This window comes from Stegodyphus dumicola, chromosome 8 (genome assembly GCF_044657685.1).
Source record: "Stegodyphus dumicola isolate Sdum_Otavi_A_Nest chromosome 8, ASM4465768v1".
Classification (NCBI taxonomy): domain Eukaryota; kingdom Metazoa; phylum Arthropoda; class Arachnida; order Araneae; family Eresidae; genus Stegodyphus; species Stegodyphus dumicola.
This window is the reverse complement of record NC_140775.1, coordinates 157,150,392-157,172,348: the sequence shown is the minus strand read 5'-3', so window position 1 is coordinate 157,172,348 and position 21,957 is coordinate 157,150,392. Positions and strand designations below refer to the sequence as shown.

The following is a 21,957-nucleotide window of genomic DNA, read 5'->3' as shown; positions in this document are numbered from 1 at the left end:
ATTATCTTATCGTTGCCACATGTTCTATTCAAATACTATAATAAAGCTAGAACGATGTATGAAAGAAATTAAGCAAACAAAACAGAAAAGAACAGTTTTTCACAGACGATTTAGTATTTCTCATTCAATGAATTCAGTTCTCACTTCGCGACAAGGCAAAAATACATAAAAACTCAAAATATCTATATTAAAAATTACGAAGTAAATCTCAAACACTTATTTCCTCGAAAAAATTCCAGAAAGGATTAGGCATGATTTAATTTGCAATAATAAATGAAGGCGTTATTTTTGTTGTTGCGAAGCTTAGTCTCTCTAGATTGGCAACAAATCTACAATTCTGCTGTTTCAAATGTAAACAAATATATCCGCCATATTATTTAAAACTTAACCGCATTTAAACAGCTTTTAAATCGTTGATAATTGTACAAATATTGCTTCCAGATTACGAAAGGCATAAAAACCTTAACCGGAAGATAAATACAACATAATTCAATCATTTTTAAAGCAAAAAATGTACAATTTACAAACATATAAGAGTAAAGAAACTGAGATCACTGTGTCGAGTAACAGAGTGGATATATATATAAATATAGTATTTATATACGTATTTTGGTTGCCGATTGCAACCAAAATACGAGGTGCACATCTACATGTTATAATAGTCCTATATACAAAATTTCAACGTTCTGAGGCTACTCCTTTTCGAGTTATATGAGATACGTACGTACGCACGTACGTACATACGTTCGTACAGACGCCACGAAAAATTCTCTTCAGAATTAATTTTAAAGCAGTTTTATAATTTTTTTGAAGGGAAAGAGTATTTTATTCTGTCCTTACGTACAGATATCACGCAAAAATACCGTTAAATTGCATTCGATAGCGGTCAAAATGGATATTTTCGGTGAAATATGCCGCCTGAAATTTTTCGCGATTACAATACTTCCTTTTTACTTCGTACAAGGAAGTAAAAATGAAGTTGATGATGAATGGGAATGATCTGCGGTAAATCTTTAGTCAGCACAAGAAACTATATTTATGGTAAAATTATATTAAAGTTTCCTCATTCGAAATGAAATGAAAGCTAATAAAATCTTACTTTTAACTTTTATGAAGGAAAACGTGCAAGTTCAGATGTCGTCATCCATTTCAAAAAAATATATTTAGATGTTAGCCGAATAATGATTTAACACTAAAAAATATATTATTTGATAATCAGCATATGTTTTGCTTTAAATTTTAAAATCTGGAACATTGGCCAATTTTTCGTATAGATTGTAATTTATTTAAATCCATTACCGAGAGTCTGTCTATTTGCAAAAGCATACCTGATCCCAAATGAGCGCTGCTCTAGAAATGATCTAGCAGACGTAAAGTTAGTGATGCACTGACAGATCGATGTTTTCTGGTATACGTAGTAGAGTTTTTTTTGGGGCGAAAATAGTTAAATAGCTGAAACTGCAGTTCGCTCTGGACAAAAGGTTTTAATACCATATAAAATTTAGAATTGAAATTTCAAATCCGATATTATAATTTACATCATTGTTTGCAGATTGCTGAAAATGCAATTTGATATTTTTACCCTTCCAAAAAATAGCATACCTGAGCACAAAATCTCGACTTCCCAGTTACTCCTTTTTTACATCAAAGAACAACGTAAGAAAGTCTTCTCAAAATAATTTTCACCAAAATATCTTCAACGCTCACTTTCCTTTTGAGGAAACATCTCAGCACAGCTAACCTCATTCCTTAGTAATTGGCTCATTAAAAGGCGATTCCATAATGCAAATGATATGAAGAAGTAAGTCTCCCTTGTTTAAAAGGCATGCTTGCTTTTTGGTGCAATTATTCCACGTCCTCTATCGCGAAGTGCATTTTTCTTTCTATTTATAGAAAGGTAAATGTATATTAAACATGATTCTTTATGAGAAAAGAATCTTAAAGGATTTGCTATTTATATACTGACTATTCACTTTAGTTGGAAAAGCTCAGCTTATTTCTGTCAGTATTTATTTACAATATTAATACTAGAAACAATTAAATTTGATTAAATTTGATTTATACATTTATTTTTATTTTTTGAACGGTGACCAGAGATTATAAGCTTCTTAGCTATTCTTTGACTTCTACATATGAGAGTGATTTACGTGTCTGATTCCTTTTACATGTATTTTCTTCAATTAGGGACTACTACTTTGCATTACATTTTTCGTTTGGCAACTGCTTCACAAGACCGAGGGAGGTGTGAGTGAAAATTATTAGGATTCCTCATTTTATGCAAAACTCTTTATTACTGACAGCACACATCAGTAGCTTTTATTCAAGCGCCGCTTTTCACATGCATGTATGTTATTTTTTGTTTAAATCAGGTCGTGTTTATGTATTGTATTCTATGACTTCATTGCGTTTGGAAGAATATTAAACAGGAGACACTGATGCTAAATAACATTTACTGCAACGTTATAGAGTAACAGAAAAATAAACTTTCAATATTTATATTAATAATAAATAATTAGTTATGCTTTTATTTGAAGAAAGTTCGGGTATGAAGATAACCATATAAGGTAAGAATTATAAACATTGGAGGCTCCCTTCAGCCCAAACCGTATAAGGTATCTCTCCCGCTTTCCTAGCGTGCCTTCGTGGTGTAGTGGTTCTGCAAGCTGGGCCGGTCTTCCAGAGGTCCGTGGTTCAATTCCCGGCAAAGGCGGTTGCTAATTTTTCATCTCTCAGCCTTTTTCAATTAACCTAATGTCTCTACAACGAAATAAAACAAAGGAAGACAACTTTATTTCAAGCATATTGATTTTATTACATTTCAATGATGATTTTTGATATTTATATTGAAAACGAAGGAAATTACACAATTATAAGAAGTAAAATATTACGTTTTCGTACTTTTATGGTGTTCCAGTGTTGAGTTTGTCACATATTAAAAAATAAAAGTAACAAAATGTGACATTTAAAAACTGTGTAGTAATTTCGTAGGGTTCCTAAGCTGTGTTAACCAGTTTTGTTTTAGTTTTTGGTTATATTGTTTATTTCTTACTTCTACTCTTTCTGCTGCATGTAAATTAACGAATCTATAAACAAGACTGAGCTCGGAGTGTAAATATATGGGTTTGCAGTAGTCAGTTGCAGACTGTGCTTAAACTTTACAATCGCCTTAAAAGCGGTCCAGACCTATCGTCAGTATTCGAAAAATATTCTGAATTTTAAAGAGGTAAGCCAAGTTCAATATACAGCAGAATCCTTTTTAACCGGCAGCAGCTCGACCTCTTCGATCTCCAGCAAGATATTTTTCCAGGTCATATATATTTAATATTTTCTAATAATATATATTTAATAATTTAATATAATTAACTTTCTAGATAATATACATTTTTAGAACTTCATGCTTTGTGATGTAAACTGTTAAAATTGCAGTATGTGAAGTCGATCGATCCTGCTTTTTAATCTATCAGGCAAAATTAAATAAACAGCATCTAAAACCGCATAGATTATTGACATTAAATACATAGACATGAATTTATATATCCGAGACAAAAAATTAAACAGCATTTTTAAATAAGCATATTTATTATCACATGAAAGTTACGAAATTCTTAATATGACGGCATATAATTTCGAATGCCTGCGTGTTTATAACATTGGCGTCGTAGATTTAAAATTCGCTGTGTGTACAATCATGTTTCGTAACACTATGCACAGAAATATATTAATAGTTCTCACCAAATCTTATGAATGTCTGCAGTTATTCGTCAGCTCCTTACCATGATATTTTCTTGCTCTAAATGTCGTCTTTATTTTCATCCTTTCCCCCTCATCCTTATCAACTCTCTTCTTTGACAGTACATGACTGCATGATCGATTATTTCGTCATCATCATAGTACTAACTTTTTCTGAACGTGTAATTAAATCCACAGTCTCGACCTCCATGGTCGAATGCCTTTTGAAACCAAGCGAATCTTCTTCAATAGACTCGTGATCAATAAGTGTGATCATAGAGCATAATTTACGCCAAGAACGATGTAGACTGATCTTCATAACATCTTTCCAAGCAAAAGACTAAGTAAATCTGTCCTCTTTCAGTGTGAATTACTTCTGAAAAATATACATTACCTTCAAAGTTTACACCTCGACGCATAGAAAGAGATCAATAGTTCTTTCTTACATTCTAACTAAACTCTTCATTTATTGATTTGATAGACGTGTTACGGTGGATGGCAGAAATACAACATAAATGTTTCCCATATTTAAATTTAGCCTATTATATACTTTTTTATACAATAGGCCTAAATTTCAGATTAAATTTTAGACCTTCAAAAATACCGTTCTTTTGATATTAATGGTTAAATGGGTGCCGGTTAAGAATGATTTTCCTCCACTCTTTGTAGCGCTAAGAACGGCAAAAGCTTTAGTCAGTCATCTTTACCCAATTAAAGAAAGCGTATCTCGATCACTGATTACCAGTGTTTTGTTGTAGTGTGACAGATGCTTAATAAAATTACATCTGTTTGTACTATATAGTTGTTTATAAAGTAATAGACGGAGATTTATGCACAGCAAATTACAGCAAAAAATTAAACTTGCATTATACTAACTAGTGATTAACCTAATAATTCAATAATTTAAAATTATAATTGGAAATTAATGATAAAATTAAATTATTTATGCAAATTTGAAATTTATTTTACGGTTTTGTACAAATAGTTTTGTAGGGTTATTATTATTTCATTTAAACAGTTATTTATAATTTCAGCCATTATTATAACTTTTCTTTAACCGTTTCCCTTCCATAATGCAGATTAATTTGAGGACTATTCAAGCTAAGGTTTTCGTATCGTAAGACAGACCATATTTTTGCCTCTAGAGGCCATGTTATAACGTTTCGCTAGCTCTGATAAGATTTTATGTCTTCGAGCCAGCATCTTGTTATTGTGCTGTAATTTTATTCTTTAAAACTTTTTTGTATATGGTTCTCAATTATTTTCCCTTTAATTTTATCATAGATATTAGGATTAGGCCTTACTAAGCCGCGGCGTGGGCGTCTGGTGTATGATTTATATAATTAAATTAAATAAATTTAAAAACTCACTTATCAGTCTGTAAAGACATTAGATTAGGTATATTTTTGGAAGCAGGCAAGATGAAAAATAGCAACCGCCTTCGCCAGGAATCGAACCACGGACCTCTGGAATAGCGGCCCATCTTGCAGAACCGCTACACCACGAAGTCACGCTAGGAAGCGGGAAAGAAATATCTTATATACTCCCCCTTTAAAGGGCGCCTGGAGTTTTTAGGGGGCCCAATCGCCAAATCCTGGGTGTGGAGAGTCATCATCCAACACCCTTTTAGTTCTGGCGCCACTGTAGAGACATTAGGTATATTTTTGGAAGCAGGCAAGTTCAAAAATAGCAACCGCCTTCGCCGGGAATTGAACCACGAACCTCTAGAACACCTCCCCAGCGTGCAGAACCACTACACCACGAAGGCACGCTAGAAAGGCGGGAGAAATACCTGATAAGTCTTATCAAGCCTTTTAACTTTTGTTTTTCCTTCAGCCCCAAAATCCTGTAAATCAACTTTCGGTAGCTGCTTTCATCTTTCTTCCGGCTTGTTCATTTTCAGCTATAAAACAGAATCTTGAAAGTTATAAGATAAGCGCCTGCCGCTGCCAGAAATTTATCTTTAAATTTACGGCAGCTTGAAGCCATCTCACGACAAAAGAAAATAACTTTTAATTGTTCATCCTTCCACTTGTACATGCAACAATATCTTACCGATACATGTACACTGCTTGCCTTGGACGGCAAAACTTTTCTAAAATATTGAGAAAAAAAAACGATTTTGAGATAAAATTACGTTAATCTCCGGTAACCAACAATGCTTCTGCCCGGACATTATTTAGTAACATCTATCCGACTAGCAAATGTAAGTTTTTCACTAAGACGTTGTTTCATTGAGTTTTTGATGGATTTTTCTTGACTCCAGGTTAACGGCACCCCTTTTGTCTTCAGTTCCTCTTCCTAGCTTAAATTGTCCCCCTGTTTTTATTTTGCCCTTCTTTTTGGCGACCGCCACTCACAGTTGAATCTTTTCCTTTCTTATCAAATTGTCTCTTCTGGACAGACTGTGGCCTTCGCTCAGGCGTTGGCCTAAAAGTTTGTCCATTTGGCCTTTGGCCATACTTCATCACTCGTGTTTTTCTGAGACACATCGTGTTTGGAACTTAGTTGCTAATTCTAATAGACTTTTTAAAGTCGATGGATTGCGGAACTGAAAGAAATCTTGAATATCAGCAAAATAACTTGAATAATTTCTACATCGGGCTCTTCCCGTACAACTAATTAAAAATTTGGACTTTCCGTAAGACAAAATCTTTTAAGTCCTTGATATTAAATTGTAACTTACTAAACAGTTTTGACTCGAGCTCGACCTTATCTTTCACAATGGGAAACGCTTTAACGAGAGCATTTTTAAAATTCACAAACGTGTAGGTATCTCCTAACATAAACTTTCCAATGCATTATTGCAATGTGGAGGCCTGGCCTCTAAGTGCAGCAGCAGCAATACTAACAATTTGTGCCTCTGGCACTCAATACAGTAAGAAATAGAAATGCAGTTTTTCGAGAAAGTTCATTATAGAGCTTTCTCCATTAAATATGACTGTTGGTGTCATAATAGCTTTTACTGTGACAATGTGTGTATTTAATTATGGCAAAGCTCACTAGGGCTATCTGCCTAAGGGAAGGGATGCCTTCGTGGAGGACTTTCTAAGGGAAACTGACTCGTATACACGTTACACATGGGGAAAACCACGAAAACACCCATGCAGCCAGCCCGTTCGCGGGATTCGAACCTCGGACCAAAGTACCAGTGTTCAGCGACTTTACCGCTCGGCCGCTGGTGGGCCTTTTACTGTGACAATAATAAATACATATCCCTCCATAGGATTAACAGTATCGGCGAAAATTGTGACGTTGAGGGGCAAACTAAATCTTGCAGTTTCTTGGGACATGGTTGTTTTCAAAACTCGGACGCCAATATACAGTTTGGCGGATAAACTAAATCTAAGATTCTAAAAGACCATCTATGAATTGTCACTATGTTTTTTAAGTGCCACAGTGTCAGATAAAGGGTGTAGGAGGGCCCTTTTATTAAGTCAAATGAAGTGTAACAGTCGGCACCAACCCGTGCTTACAGAAGCCAACAATTGTGGCCTAAACTAAAGATAATGGATGAACTAAAGCTAATGAAAATAAGTCAGCTTAACGGCTTCATAATTGAAATAGCGCGCAAGTTGGCTGAGGCATAAGGTTGGTGTAAGCAAGCCTAGTGGCAAGAATAACTCAACGCTGCGTAGCAATAAAATCAAATATAGCAACGTGGACTTCAAGCAAGCAGAACAAGCTCTGAAACCTTCCTTTCTATAGTCTCTTCTATCTACCAAATTTGAATATCGCGCGAGCTAGAAATTAGAAATTTACAATCCGGCAGGGAAATAGAAATGAGATCGATAGGAAAAAATATTAACGTAAAATAACTAGTTAGAAACTTAAATGAGACCTTATAAAATGTATAAATAAATCATTTTATCCGAAGATGTGACTTAATAAAAATACATAATCTTATGAACGGCACCATCAAATGCACAATTACTTAAAATAAAAATAAATCTGATACGTATTGTAGCAAACAGTTTCTTAATTTTGTAGTAAGTTGATTGAAATTATTAATACTAAGTCGCATTTACTGTCCTAAACCAGTACTTTTAAAGAAGACAAATTTTATCTGCAATGATATTTATTTACATGTAGTGAAATTTAATTTGAATATTGACTAATTATTGACCGTTTCCCCAAAACTTATTATTTCAATCCACTGCAATATTTGTTTGCTTCTTGAAACGTGGGGCCTATGTCAGCTGCCCTTAAAGTCTGCCGAATTTCATTAAAACATTACATAAATTTAAGAATTTTTTTTGTCTAATGTTACATAAAATTAAATGCAGGCCATACAAAAGAAATTCTTTTCTGAAATGATTAATCTGAACAATCGTTTACTAAGGCAATAAAATTTCTCGAGCCATTCTCCCTGCATGAAGAACAGAACTGTTGCGGAGATGTTTGCCGCAATTAATTCTGAAATTCTAAAATAATGTTATTACATACAAAAGCACGATTGCCGCTTTGTTGATATGGCAATAACGGAGTTTGCTGCTATAGTTTTGGGTACAAGTTCAAGTCAATTGACAAGGCAAGAATATTTCCAAACGTCCTGTGTCTTTGCGACAAGAGAAACACCTAAACTACTGTAAAACAGAAACCTATTTTGGAATGTTTGCTAGTAGGGGAAGACGCGTATACGAATAAGATCATCGAAACTGTACACTGGAACATTTTCCTATAGAATTGGAACGGATACGCGTACTTGTCACCTGTAACGCATCTAAGGCCTAAGTCAACGACAGGAGCAATTTTTGCCTCTTAGCCAAGATAAAATCCCGTCAACTTATAAGGTATTTCTCCCGCCTTCTTAGTGTGCTTTCGTGGTGTAGTGGTCTGTGTGCTCAACGAATATCCGAGAGGTCCGTGGTTTGATTCGCGGCGAAGGCGCTGCTCATTTTTCATCTCCCTTGCTTTCAATTAACCTAATGTCTCTACAGTGGCGCCCGAACTAAAAGTGTGGCGGATGATGATTCTCCACACTTAAGGTTTGATGACTGGGTCCCCTAAAAAACCCAGTAGCCCTTTAAAAGGGGGAGTATATAAGGTATTTCTCCCGCCTTCTTAGCGTGCTCTCGTGGTGTAGTGGTCTGCACTCTGGGGGTGTATTCCAGAGATCCGTGGTTCGATTCCCGGCGAGGGCGTTACTCATTTTTCATCAATCCTGCAATAAATATATACATAATGACTCTACAAACTGATTTAGCTGTAGGCACAGAAAAGAGGACTAGAAAAAGTAACATGAATTATTCTACTGGCTAGATCTGATAATTCTTCTAGGAAAATCGTATTTAGAGACAAAGAGAATAAAACTTTATTTAAAAGAAAAAAATAAATATCATCTTTAAGAACTTAATGTTAGATTTGTGTAAACTTTTTTTTTTAATTATATTATGAATCTTATCCTATCTCATTCTCCCAGTTGTTTTATATTTTTATTTGCTGTTTTCTTACTGTTCTATTATAGCTTTAAATGTTTAATGACAATTTTTTTCGTAAATTTATAATTTAAAAATTCGCATAAAAGTTTAACTAAATATAAAGTTCATTACTTTTCCATTATTCTATATTCAGCTTATGATTTTATCCGTTTGGAAATTGTAATCAGAGAACATATAAATATACAAATATTCCTGCAGAATAAAATTTGGCATATAATAATAATTCATTTTCCTTTTCTTACTCTCTCAATTATAAATAAATAAGCAGTTTTCTATTTCTAAGATTTCCTTTTATTAATAATGACTCAATTGCGTTAAAAATAAGGAAAATAGAATTCTTAATTAGGAAACTGGAATTATTCATTTTCTGTATTACAGATCTAAAGAGGAAATATTTCGCCTTTTGTTACCATATCGAAAACTTGTGATATTAAAACGGCTGCTTTTTTTCTTTCTTTCTATCTGAAGTCACCTATGGGTAAAAATGCAAATCTCGGGTTTTCTTTTGCATCAGATCTCTCTTTCTTTCTTTCTCTCTCTATCATTCAAATTAACTTCTTTACAGTGGTTTCTTTCTTACTATGAAATGGCAACACAATGAAGAAGCGCTGCAATGACTTCAAGAAATGAGAACTTTTATGCAACTCTTAAGTACGACTGAAAAGATTCTTTTTACAGCGCAATGTAGGTAAATGGAATTTTTTCAAATGCAAATTTTGCTTCCAAATAAAAATTTCACCAGAATGCAATTCTTTAATGCCACCTTTCATATGCTAAAATGATATGCGATTCGGACTAAAGAGTATCATTAAGAGATAATGGAATTAATTACGTTTCTACATTTGTAAAGCGAAGGTATGTTTTTCTGAGAATGCTCATACAAACATACATGCACAATATGTCCCAAGACGTTTTTCTTATGAAAAATGATTCAATACTTATAGTAATTGCAAAAAAGGCTTTGAAAAGGCTGCTACATCTGAACTGTAAACATTAAGTATTAATGAAAACTTTTCTGAATGTTTCACAGAAAATGTTCTATAAAAATATTTTTATTAGTTGGCGATAGCTGAATTGAATTATGAGAAATACTAAAATAATTAATCAAATTTTAGCAGGAAAGTGTTGATTTTAAATATGAATCTTGTGGTTGCTCTAATACATCTATTGTTTGCAAATGGGAGAATTGTTTTAGTTTGGCTCGCCTGGTAGCTCAAATATGAAAGAAATGAGTTAAGAATGAGAAAAGAATTACAAAATCCAAAATTCAGTTTAACGCTTCCTGGAGTTTACCACTAAGTTTAGAAAACTTAAATTAAATATTTTAAAGGTATATAAAATTCATAAAGAAAATTTTAACCTGATCTTGGTATGTATATATACCCCTTTAGCATCTCAATGAATTCTATGCGATACAAGTCTACAAGTTTAAGAATTATTCCTTCCGAAGTTAAAGACGTAGAACACAGAATCATGTATTTAATTATTCTAAATACTAAAACAAAACAATAGAAAGAAAACTTTCAATAATATTATTTCATCAAAAATAAACGTCACCGAGACGTTAAGAGCTTATTTAATAAAGGAAAGATTTAATTATTCATGATATAGCTGTTCATTTATTTCAAAATGACGCTTGTGCATAAGGCTCTGTTAAGATGGCAATGCCTTTGTTATTGTTGTGATTTATCTCACTTGTCATATAGTAATATAGAGCAAGTCCATGAATTATATCGAAGTGAGCATCACACAGTTAGACCTATTGATGGCATGGGCCTTGGGAACCTTATAGGGAATACTATGACTTTCTTCAACTCCGTTCCAGTTTTGAAGGAAATTCCTCGAGGGTCGGGTCCAGGGATCTCCAATCCTTTTTTCCTACGACCAAACTACTCGAGAGGAGTTTCGATTAACTGTGTTTTTAAAGAGCTCCATGTCGTAAAGCCACTATACACTTATAAATATCCAGCCTTTTCAGGGATTTGAACTCGGACTTCACGATACGACAGTGAGTAACACTAACTAAACGCTATATTGATCAAGGAGGTGGCAGCATTTTTTTATTTTGATAAGTCATGAAATCCGCTTACTGAAAAAAATAAGCACCTCTCAGGGATGTTCAAAAAATTAAATATTTCATTCAAAACCATTTTAAAGCGAAAATGAAAGTTTTTTTTAATTAGTTATATTATTTATTTAACTTTTAACCTCTTCGCTCCCAGTATATCATGTATGGTGCTCTCTTCAGTTTCTCTCTTTAGGCTCTCACATTATCACATGTGGCACGCAAGCAAGTATCACTGGTGGTCCATCGTATCATATTAATATGCTAGTATGCTAAAATGCAGTTTCTACGTGTAGAAGATGTATGAATGATTCAAAACTTGATTGAACGTAATGCCCTAGTGTTTATCTTGTTATTTTGAACATTATGTACTATTTTATTCTGCATATGCAAACACGTTTGTTGAAGTCTGTAATGCAAGAAAACTTTTTCTTTGCCTCAAAATTCGATTTAATTTTTAAATTCAATGCTTAAACGGTTTTTACACATATCTTCATTAATGAACAAATTAAGTATATTATAATTTTAGTATCTGTATTAATTCAATTAATAGCAGAATTTTTTAGATTTATTTTTTATATAACTCTAATCTTAAGTGTAAAATCCATTTAGCAATACGGTCACGTTCAGCGTTGGTTCCAGGGGAATTTCATTACCTCTGCGCCGGAAGCAAAGAGGTTAAATCAAAAAATATAATTTTTAAGACAAATAATACATGATGATAACTAGTCTAATTTTTTTCTGCTAAAGAGATAAGTCTAACACTATACATGTTTTTCACTTAGAGCTGTTTGATGAGCAAAATACTTACAGACAGAGCTGAAAATTTTGAAGTGTTGAAATGAAGAATCAGAAGCCACTGGCTGAAATGCCAGTTATGCACAGCGACCAATACTATCTAGAGCAGGAGGGCTTCTTAAACCTTTTTCAGTCGCGAAGCCTTTTTATCACTGAGATAGTTTTCGCGACTCCAGGATCCCATAATATTTACGAAAATTTTGTGGGACCCCCATAAGTATTGCGCAAATCCGACACACGCGTGAATGAAACTGTAAATTTTTCATTTGTACTGTAATATACTATTGCAGTTTTAGGTCACTAACTTTAATTTCTAATTTTAAGACTTTGAACAATGTGAAAATTTTAAATAAGTAACAGACGAAATGACAGCGTCACGTGCAAAGCAAGTAAAATGAACGTTTATATTATAAAAAGAATGTGTCGAAACGTTTTCGTTTTCCCTTTGTCTGTATTGTCTTATCAGTCCAAAGGGGCTTTGTCCCTGAAGGACTATTATTTTCGTTTTGCAATTTTCCATTGAATCACTATAAATGTCCGTTTCACTTCAAATGTTAGAGTCCTGCATTACATTTGAAGAAATTCAATAATGAAAAATCTGCATAAATGTATATCTATTTCTCGCATTGTGATAAAACAACGGTACATAGAGCCATCGAATTTTGCATGACGTAATCCTCCTACGAATATGGGCATGTGCAAGCGCAAATTTGAAATTTGTTTTATTGTCGATTTCATATTTTGTAAACCATTAACGAATTTTTGAGTAACAAACTCAACGATTTAAAAACGAGCAATGGCAACACTCTACGGCGGTCGAAGAAACGTTTTTATCTCCAGCGGGCGCGGAACTATGTATCGGAAATTCTAAAGATAGGCTCATTTTAAAATTATTTTGCGACATTGGTACTGAACTGAATTTTATAGTTTAAGTGGAAAGAACACGATATTTAATAAATAAAGGTAACGCACAAAGCGTTAAAAAAACGCCCCGTTGGACGTAATTTAAGATCTGAAACCTTTCAGATTTTTTTGGAGAGGGACTTGTTTTTTTTTTTTTTTCTTTATCTATTTTCGGATACATTGTGTAAAAATATTTGGTAATTGTAAAATTATTATAATAAGTTAAAGAAATATCAAAACTGCTAAAACTTTTGGCGACCCTCTGCCACAGGTAACGTGACCCCATAGGGGTCGCGACCCACAGTTTAAGAAACTCTGGTCTAGCGAATGTACTTTTTAACTAAGCTGCATTTATAAAACTCCAGTGTACAAATAATGTAATTAGCATTGTAAAATTAAATTTTAATCTATTGCAAAATAGTTTTATATTACTCTATAATCGATAATGACTTCGTTCTTTTTAATATTCAAACTAGACCGATTAAGCATGTAGCCTGATAGCTACTGCCAGTAAATTAATATAGTCCTAATCTTTTATCCTCAGTTTTACTCTATTTAAGCTAATATACCCGAAATTTTGTGTTAAAGAAATCTGTTTTTTATCCTAAAGCACTATATCTGAATTGAAATAGTTTAGTAACATAAAATAAATGTGTAAAACAAAGGAAATGTATCTAATAAAAATGTTTGAAATTTTTAATAACAGAATGACGAGCCAACGTTACCTCTAAAAAAGGTAAATTCTAAATTTAGTTCAATAATGCCTGCTTCCAATAATGCCTGCTACCGTTTAAAAAAGCCCGTATGTCAATGTATATTAAAAACATAGAGAGAAAAAGCACTTTAAGTTAAAGTCTTTGCTGAAAGATAAAGGAGAATACTTTGGTTTTAAAACTTAACATTTTTGCTCACATGTTGTGTATCGTTGAAATACAAAACTGCAAATGAAGAGCTTTTGAAAATAATTTACTTTGGTATTTTGCTATTCATTTTTTTTTTCTTGTCCACATGGAATCCTAAGAGAGTTTTGACTTTCTACATATCTCGCAGATTATACCACAGTAGAATTATTCATTAAATTTTAGAAGTTTTCCTTTGCATAATTTTTTATTATCATAAAGAACTCTAAAGTTATTAGGGGCACTAGGGCTTCTAAATGAAAAGACGCTTTTGTGAAGGATTTTCTAAGGGAATCTGATTTTTATTCAGGCTACACATAACAACAAAAATCCCAGAAACGTCAGCCCGTACTTTGATAAATGACTCTGAAGTGAGCTAACACTGTTCAGCAATCTTAACTAATGGCTACAAATAAGCAACGACGTTTATGGAGTACCATGTCACAGACTTAACAAGAAGTGCACACGGACTAGAAATCTTAACTTAGGCCTTTCCAGTCAAGTCACCATGAGCATTTCAGCCAAGCCACCATGATACATACATAGTACAAAATAAGGTTTTACTGTTGAAATTTCGGGCAAAGATTGTATTTAGAAAGTTAAGCTTTTCACATAAGATTAAAAGAAACATTGTAGATTGCTCGATTAATTGACTTTTGAAAATGCACCTGATTGTTACCTATGTTAAGGTAGAAATAACTCATGTTCATATAATGTATAAGCATAAACTCAAAGATTCCGCGCAATCAATGTGTTCTTTAGAAACAGAGCCCGAGACGAATGATCACTGTTCCGCGGTCTTCTGTATTGGTCAATTCTATTTACAGTTGCCTTAAAATATTTATTAGTTTGTTTATTGTTTGTGCTCCTTATTATATAATGTACAGTAGTTGTGATTACATTAAGATTACTGGAATGTTTTAGTTACCTTCCAAAATTATGTTTATGAATGCAGCAACTAGTGCGTTAAAAAATCTCGCGTGTAATGAATACGTTCCGTATTTCAGTCTTCCAGGACATAACAATTTTGCTTCAAAAAATAATTCTGCACTTTTACGAATTCAACGAAACTTCTGGAAAAACTAGAGTCAGCTTTCTGATAAAAGAAAGATAATAATAGCCAAAAAGAAAAAAGTAGCAGAACAAAATAGACATTGCAAAGGGTGTGGTTGGAAAAAACATTACTTAAAGCAAACATGGCTAGTACTCACATTTTAACATTTCTGTCATCTGTCATTTCTGTTACCTAGTATTCCCACTGAAACATCTAATTATGTTCTCTCAGTTGGAGGTTTTAAACAAGACTAATTTCAAATGTACTTTAGTTGTGACTAACAACGTTGAATGATAAAAGAGACTGGCTTGGCATACTTAACTCTAATTTTCATTGAAGTAGATTAAGCATACTTGAAATATTTTGAAACACATAGAATAAAAATACTGCATAGAGAATCACTATTAGATCTATTCCCATCATCGGCATTAAGTGTGTAAGACGCACCTTAAAATTAAACCCAAAAAAAATTCCAATATGGAAATTAGAATATATAATATAAGACACTGAAGTAGAATTTACCTTAATAATTTAAATGGTGAACTTCGTTCGGAGTCACCTAAATATAGAGAAATATTTTTAAAACATTATATAATATATAAACATCTAAATACGTATAAATCCAAGTGTTATAGATTTCTCCTTAAGTAAAAACAAACGCCATTATTTACAAATCACAAAACTAAATAGTTTCACTAAAGCAACTTTAAAACTCGACAGAAAAGAATTCCAATTTAAAAAATCCACCTTTTAACTCTGTATTTCAGTTTCAATTACAGAATAATATAAAAGGTGCCAGAATGTTAGAAACGTAAAATAGGGTTTCAGCAAAAAACGTATAAAGAATAAGCTTGCAATCTGCACTACAAAGACCAAACATTACCTCACTTGTGTTGCAACCACACTCATGAGAACAATAGGAATCAACTCCCTATGAGCCGTTGGCTATCAACGGCGCATTAGAATACGAATATCACAGCTTTAGCAACAAACCCAAAAATTTATATCATTGTTTAAATGCATCTATCTAAACGAGTGCGACTACGGATAAATTGTCAACATTCGCAATACCAGATGTTTCCTATCACCAGTCGCCGAGCTACTGAATATACAGAGCAACTGTGGTACGAATTTATCACAAAAGCAGAAAAGCCTCGTGAATCGTGCAAAAGGTGATCGTAAACTATGTGATCTGATGTGCGAGGTGTTCAGAGACTCAAATCGTTTCAATGGTAAGAAGCCATAACCTTAAATCAGATTACAATACTCTTCAACACAGATTTACTGTCCAGGGTCTATACAAAGATTGTTCGTGGAAAAACTGGCGCAACTCGATTATAACAGTCCACAGCGATCTTGGGTTTTACTGTCTGTCCAGTGGAAGGTAGAAGAGTAGAAATGGGTTATCTGGTCTGATAAGTAGAATAATTTCAAAAGAAGTAGAATAATTTTCGTTAATTCAATTCATTAAACAAAGTTTAAACGTTAATAGTATGATTTAGACCAAAGAGTTTTGGGCTTCAGTTTTAAATGCATTTTATATATGAACCTCTTAATGTATTCTACTACGTAAGATCTTCTACATCAAAATTCTACAGATGTAAAAATAGTTATTAAACGATCAACGAGAATCTTGGTAACGTGTTGTTTATTTCGGCAGTAAGTTAACACTGAATAAGTTAAGTTTCATTCTATATAATGTACATATCTTAGTAGATTAAATCGAAGTGAATGTGCAAACTGTTCAAGGAAATGTTTTGATAGAGCTCCTGAAAAGCATTCATATGAAAAAGGGAGCAATTATGCTGAATTTCTGCACTATAAACTAAATTACAAAATTACATAAAATTTGAGCAAAGCATGCTAAATTTATATAAATTTGAGAAAAACATACCATTGCTACAGTCTGTTAGATATATCGTAATAAATAATGCACTTAAAATGAAAAAAATTGAACAAAACGTAAATTAAAAAATTCGTGATTTACCTCTACAAAAACAAAATAACATTTTTAAGCGCTTAGATGGTAGGCAAATAAACAACAAATAGTTTATGAAGTTTGTATTAAAAACTAAAACTATACTCGGAGGCACAAACAGCCCATCGAGATCCATGGCCGGCAGTGCTCTGATATTCAGCTGGGTGCTATAAAATATATACATATCTCTTACACTTATAAATGCGAAAACAGAAAAACAATCATTTTTAATGCTTAGATATTATAAGGTATTTCTCCCACTTCTCTAGTGTGTCTTCGTGGTGTAACGGTAGCACGCTGGGCCGGTATTCCAGAGGTCCGTGGTTCGATTCCCGGCGAAGGCGGTTGCATATTTTTCATCTTTTCTGCTTCCAATTAACCTAATGTCTCTACAATATAAGTTTCGAAAAGAAATACTTACCTACTTTTCTACTCCTTAATACTGAAAACTTTAATGGTGAAAAATTAAAAATGATAAGAATTCTTACGTCGTGAAACTGGTAAAGACCTAATGCCTCAACTTCATCACGAAATCTCCAAAGTGTTTTCCGTCTAATTTCCTTTCATTATATATCGAATTTCACGCTTATATAAAGGAGAGTAAAAGCTAATTGTCAAGCTAATGAATACCAATATAAATTTTGCAGACATGTTCCACAGGAACTTTGATCCGTGCATAAAATTTGTAGTATAATATGTGTACTTATATAATGATCAGAAATTTTGATTTCTTTCAGGTATAATGATAGTGATCACGGCCATCGGCAACATGCTAGTTTGCCTGTCCGTCTGCCTGGTACGCAAGCTTCGTCGAGCTCCTAACTTCCTCCTGGTGTCCTTAGCCGTATCCGATCTGTGTGTGGCACTTCTTGTCATGCCGTTAGCCCTGCACTACGAGCTTGCTGGTGACTGGAGATTAGGAGCAACCATCTGTGACATGTGGGTGGCCTTCGATATCACATGTTGCACAGCATCCATTCTCAATTTATGTATGATCTCTGTGGACCGCTATTTAGCCATCACGAAACCTTTAACTTACGGAGTCAGGCGACGATCCAGACGAACTTACGTAAGCATTGGACTTACATGGGTAATGTCAGCTCTTGTTAGTGTTCCTCCTTTACTTATTCTTGGCAATGAGCATGGCACGGACAGCAATCCCACTTGCGATGTGAGTCAAAACTTTGGCTATCAACTGTATGCAACTTTGAGTTCTTTCTATATCCCTATGTTAGTAATGGTAATGATGTATTGCAAGATATATCTTGCAGCCAAAAGAGTCGTTGAATCAGATAAAAAAGGTCGCTTGGCGGCACAAAGATGTATTCCCAGTGCTTCAGAAAGCAATCCCGGACCTTATTCAGCTATTTGGGAATCAAAGAGCGAAAGATTGAATACATTTGTACAACTCAAAGCATCTGAGGTGAACAATCATAGAAGGCATTCTTCTATGGATGCAAGTGATGCAAACGCGACAAAAATGTGTACTCTGGAAGCCTACAGAGTAGGTGATCGCGCGGTAACGACGGTATGCAGACCCAAAATTTCCGCAATCGTAAAAGATAGAAAAGCATCCATCACTTTGGGCATCATAATGACAGCGTTTGTTGTCTGTTGGCTTCCGTTCTTCGTAGTGGCATTACTACGGTCTCTGTTCACAAATCTGTGGGTGCCACATGGAGTGCGAAGTTGTGTTTTATGGCTAGGGTACGCGAACTCGATGCTCAATCCGATAATTTATGTTACTTTTCATCAAGATTTCCGAAGATCATTCAAAGAGATGCTTTGCTTCAGGTGCCATCTGGTAAACGAAACTTTCCGAGAAGAAGCATACCGGGACCAGTACGGGGACACCCCTATGTATTCTGGACCAGCCCTAAACAAGTGGCAGTCAAATAGCGGCAAATCGTACACAGCTTCCGAACCCCGTCCCTCTATATGTGGTACAACCCGTCGCCTTGATTGTTGTGGTGTTAACAATAAGCACATGCAGAGCACATTCATGTAAAAATTCACGAAAAACTGTACATGTTAATCTTCAACAAATATCATATGTATGAAAGTAAGGAGAGATTTCGAGGTTATTTAAGTCACAAAATGAAACTTTTCATGTCGTAAAATGCTGTAATTTATAATGTGGAATATTTCATACTGTCGAACCAATTCTCGATAAGATGAAGTATAAACGTATGTTTTGAAGATATTTTTAAATTAATTGTACTTTTTATAAGAAAATAAACTTATACACCTTTTCCCCCCTAAGATAGAAGCATTTTTTAATAGATTAGTACACATTTCTGCTGTAATAACTCATCAACCAAAAACATATTTTCACTTGCAATGTATCGGTTTAAAATGCTTAGACATTTTCCAGTGCTTTAAAGGTAACAACAATATTTAGGTATTTCTTACGAGGTGTTTGTATATTATCCTTCTCTTTTACGTTCAAAGTCTCAATATCAACAAAACTCTAATGCTAATTTATAAAATCGTTCTTATCCTTTATATTAAAATTTCTGGGAATATTTCATAGCTTAGTTTGTTAAATTTTTAGCACTAATTTTTAGTTAGTTACTTTACATGTGTAAATGACAGAAAACCAATAAATTATTATTTAACTTTATAAAGCTCTGTAAATAACTTAAGACTATTTTTTTTTCTAGAAACACTTTTATTGACATTTAAATTACGAATTCACACGGATTTCTTCAAACGGAAGGAGATTCTTCTTCAGGCGATGTGCGGTTTCCCTTCGATGTAACCACACATCGTCTGAAATATTGTCCTTACTCTTTTGTAACAGATCTGGAATTCCGAAACTGAAATGTTTTCAAGCTGGTTGGCTACAACCGCTTTAATTGTTTTAAAACGTTTCAAACGTTGTTAGTTCTAAATTCTTCTCCTTTCAAATGGATTTTCATTTTAGGAACAGGTAAATTACATAGGCACTGAGATCAGGTGAAAACGGCAACTAAGATTAAAAGGGTTTTTTTTCCTGAGCCAAAAACACCGTTGTTGACAAAGTAGCATTCGCTGAAATTTGATGAGTTGTGTGATTCAAACTCAACTTTCTGCTAATATTCAACTGATGATCTAACGGCACACGATTCTTCGTATTGATCATACTTTTACATTGAAGTCCTCCCAGAACAAAGATAATCTTTAGTTGATTCTCAGCATTCTGAAAACTTTACCTGGAGACTTGTGCTCACCACAAAGCAGAGTTCCTACAGGCATGTGAAAGTTTTGCAAAAGTTACATTAGCATTCTTCTAGAATATAAAACAGAATTTAATAATGACTCTTTTCTCATTACTAATAATTCATTTAGAATCCATGATATTAATTTATTATTATTATCATTCCATTAGACAGAAAAATATTATCATTGTCCCTCTTAAGTGACTAAATGTATACCCAACAACATTTTCTTAAAGCATTAGCTTGAAAAATTTATACTTCTGTGTTCCACTGATATAAATTTAAAAGCTCAACGTATTTTCCAGAGACAGAATAAACATCTATTATATTCATAAGTAAGTAATTTAACATTCCCATGCACTCACCTTAAGTGTTGCTCTTATGGTCGTTTTCACATTGGAATGAAAGGGAAAGCTAGGAAATTATGGTTGCGAATAGAGGGGATGAAATGTTTTTGAATAGTTCGGTTAAGCTGAGCTCTTATAAACAATCTTAATAACATGAAATCTTGAACTCATTTTTCAAAATCGAAATTTCATCTTGTAATCAAAATACTGTATCTGGCTCCCGAAATTTCCTGAGCTTTTAAAATACTCATAGCATCAAATAAGGTTAAATTTCATAATCTTTTCGATTTAACTCTAGAATGCAACTATCATAGCTCGTAAAATAAAATGCTTTATGCATATGACAATATTGCTCATAATGATACATATCTTTCCTCAGAAATGAACTAATTTTCAATAGGAAAGAAAAATCATTCAATATGGTCTTCCATGTGTCTGAGAAATCCGAAAGGCAAAGCAGAATGGACTGATAAAGAAATGATCTTATTCACTTGACGTTAACTCTGAGTTTCAAACATCGCCTGGGAGAGGACTTTTCTTGCTAGAACTTCCGCCGCCGTTTCGCCGACAGGACATTCTGGTGGCAACTGATTCGATGTGGGTCATGCTGTTATTGTTGTCTTCTTGTCCATGTATTTCATGGAAGAATGGTTGCCAGAGACTCAAGATGGTTTTACTTCTACTTCCATTTTTGAGGGCTAGCATCCTAGAGAGTTGTCCGTGATACTCCCATTCCTCTGTCCTACCACCAAACCACGCGAGAGGACTTTCAGCTCGGCATATATTTAGAGTTCCCCCTTACCGCAAAGACACTATACACTTAAAAACCTCCATGCCTTCTCCGGAATTCAAGCCCGAGCCATTCTGTAACGCAGTCGCCTCCCCGAAGAACTATAGAGTCTGACCGACACCGTGGACCATTTCGTCATTACGTAGAAATGAAATACATAATAAAAGTTGCTTACATTTTATAGAATTGTTTACAAATATGGGAATATAAAGACATTACGCATATTAATTAGAAAATATGTCAGTATGCAAAATTATCAAATTTCATAATTATGAGCTAAAATTCTGATGTAACAGGATTATATTAACGTTTCTAAAACTATGCAGATTCAATGTGTATACGATTCGTCAAAATTTCTTGAAATATTAATCAGCTAGTTCAGAGAAATCATTCATGTAAGTAGGAATTTCACAATTTTGTGAAACCTTAATCAAAATTGGAATATTATTAGTACATTGCTATCTTAAAATAAATAGATATGTAGATAGATATACTATCAAGTTAGTGTAAAACTGTATACAGAAACATTTTATGTATCATTCAAAAGGTTTTAATACTAGGAATTGCTGATATTTCAATGTTAACAAACAATCTGCCCACCATTAAAATAGGTAAACAGAATTATTAAACTAACAGCCCCATTACCCTGCTTAAAACCCGGAGTAATCATTTTTAACTAGACCTGTCGAAATTCTAACAGCGCAGTGCGAGAGTCAGGATCTCTCTCTCTCTCTCTCTCTGTTTCTCTGTGTA

General features: G+C 33.8%; 1 protein-coding gene across 1 annotated transcript in view; it reads left to right on the top strand.

Annotated features, from left to right (window-relative positions):
* The window catches only part of LOC118198057 (5-hydroxytryptamine receptor 1-like), a 182,245-nt gene extending 163,004 nt beyond the window's left edge, over positions 1-19,241 (top strand). The window contains exon 2 of the mRNA XM_085823069.1: positions 17,605-19,241. Coding sequence (XP_085679195.1) covers positions 17,605-18,875 — 1,271 coding nt within the window. The 3' untranslated portion in view covers positions 18,876-19,241. The remainder of the gene's footprint in view (positions 1-17,604) is intronic.
* The last annotated feature ends 2,716 nt before the right edge of the window (positions 19,242-21,957 follow it).